Genomic DNA, 1,815 nt, shown 5'->3' with positions numbered 1-1,815 from the left:
TTTGGGGGCCGTGCGGCCGAGCCGCTCACCGGAGGCTCCTTTTGCAGGGTGCTACCACGGCACGAAGCGCCGGAACGAGCTGGGTGTCGGCGTCGGGATGAAACGAATCATGCCCTGAAAGTACCGGCTTCTTCACGTTGGCTGCAAAGGGAGCCTGGGTGGTGGCTCTGGCGTGAGGTTGGGTAGGATGAACCATGCAGCCAGATTCTGCTTCGAGCAGGATGATCAGATAAGGTGTTCAGAAGGCACCTAGGTCAGGAATGTCGGTTTTCCTGGGCTGGGCATTAATCTAGCATGTCGAGCAGCAGCGCCAGCTTAATGCTTCTCCTGCATTAAACCAGCGTAACGTGGAGCACGCGGCGGGGTGGCTGCAGTGGCCCAGGCAAGCGTCGCGGTGGCAGAAGGCTCGGTGCTGTGGTGGCACAGCCCTGGCCCTGGGTGGCAGCTTTCTCGCCGTGCCTCCTCGCTGATTTGACGTGGGGTCTCTTGCCAGCGGCCTTCAGCGTTCTCCCCTTTCTCTCCTTACAGCTCCTGCCTTGCCCAGCACAGTTCGCCAGCGCCTGGTGGACCCACAGCACGCCCACGGATCTCAGAGGTTGGTAGAGAGTTATGTGCAAGGCCAGAATGAGTCGGGCCAAGCTGCCCACTACCGGGCGGGCAGAGTCTCCCTCCGTCGAATGCACAGCCTCTCCTCTGGACAGTCGTTCAGTTCCGAGCTTCCCGGCACCACCAGCCCATCGCCTGCTGCCACCGCCACCTCTTCCACCTCTTGCTCCTCATCCACCACCACTGCATCTGCTCCTGCTTGCCATGTCCACCCTATCTGTTACCATCACACCACCTCCTCTTATTTCCTTCAGATGGACTCCATCCCCGATCTGCCCCCTCCTGATGTCACCTCTGGAGTTCGCTGTCGCACTGAGAGCTTTGGGTATATCGCTGTTTCTTTTCTAGCTCCCCCCTGCCTGCTGTGTCTCGGAGCTGACGCTTGCTCGGGCGCTCCTCCTCCTCGATTCCTCTGCCTTTGCCTTTTGGGCCTTTGTTTCATTTTTTTATCCACACGTTTGTTTCTTCAACCGCTCTCCCGTGCCAGCCAGCTCTGTGGGTGCCCAAACCAGGGAGGTGCTGCTGTCTACCTGGCACTAAGCACGTGAGAGCTCCGGGGCGCTGGGTTATCGCTAAGTGAGTCGGGCTTTCCCTTGGGTGCCGCACCCGGGAGCACAAAGGTGACACGACGACTCAAACGCTGACCTTATGCGAAGCCCTGGCTTACCTGGGGTCTTCCCGAGCGGCTCGCAAAGGCAGCGCGGTGGGCAGGTGCTGGGAGAGAGAGGAGGGTTTGACGTTTGCGCTGGTTTTAGGAGGTGGCAAAAAGGGGCGTTCAGGGATTTTGTGACTCCCTACCCCTGTTCTGGTGGGGGAGGAGGCACGGCTGCGCTCTGGCTAAGGAACGTCTGAATAACGAGGAGGGACTGGGGCTTCTTGCTGCTGGATCGCTGGCTTTGCCTTGGTCCCTTTCAGAGGTAACGGCCGGCAAGCGGCGGCTCTGGGGAGACCTGCGTGCGATAGGATCCGGGGGGCTGGTTATTGTCCACATCCCTAAATCCCTGACCTCTCCTCATTCCCCACACTGGTGTTAGAGAGGCGAAGGACTGGGGGGGGATATGGATGTGGGAATCCTGCCCGGTCTACCTGGGGTGCTGCGCGGGGGCCTCCGGCAGGCGTCCCGAGCTCAGGAATGTTCCGTACCCCGGGCAGAGAGGGGATCGCGTGCCTTGGGCGGCCCCGGGGGGCTTCCTTCTGCAGAGGTCCGTG

General features: G+C 60.8%; 1 protein-coding gene across 1 annotated transcript in view; it reads left to right on the top strand.

Moving 5' to 3' along the window:
• STIM1 (stromal interaction molecule 1) overlaps window positions 1-1,760 on the top strand; it is a 76,953-nt gene extending 75,193 nt beyond the window's left edge. The window contains exons 6-7 of the mRNA XM_035900929.1: window positions 529-595; window positions 861-1,760. Of these exons, the coding sequence (XP_035756822.1) occupies window positions 529-595; window positions 861-954 (161 nt within the window). The 3' untranslated portion in view covers window positions 955-1,760. The remainder of the gene's footprint in view (window positions 1-528; window positions 596-860) is intronic.
• Window positions 1,761-1,815: the final 55 nt, after the last annotated feature.

Source organism: Egretta garzetta, unplaced genomic scaffold (genome assembly GCF_000687185.1).
Source record: "Egretta garzetta isolate BGI_Z169 unplaced genomic scaffold, ASM68718v1 scaffold778, whole genome shotgun sequence".
Taxonomy (NCBI): Eukaryota; Metazoa; Chordata; class Aves; order Pelecaniformes; family Ardeidae; genus Egretta; species Egretta garzetta.
The sequence above is the reverse complement of the archived record's forward strand: the minus strand, read 5'-3'. Positions and strand labels throughout refer to the sequence as shown.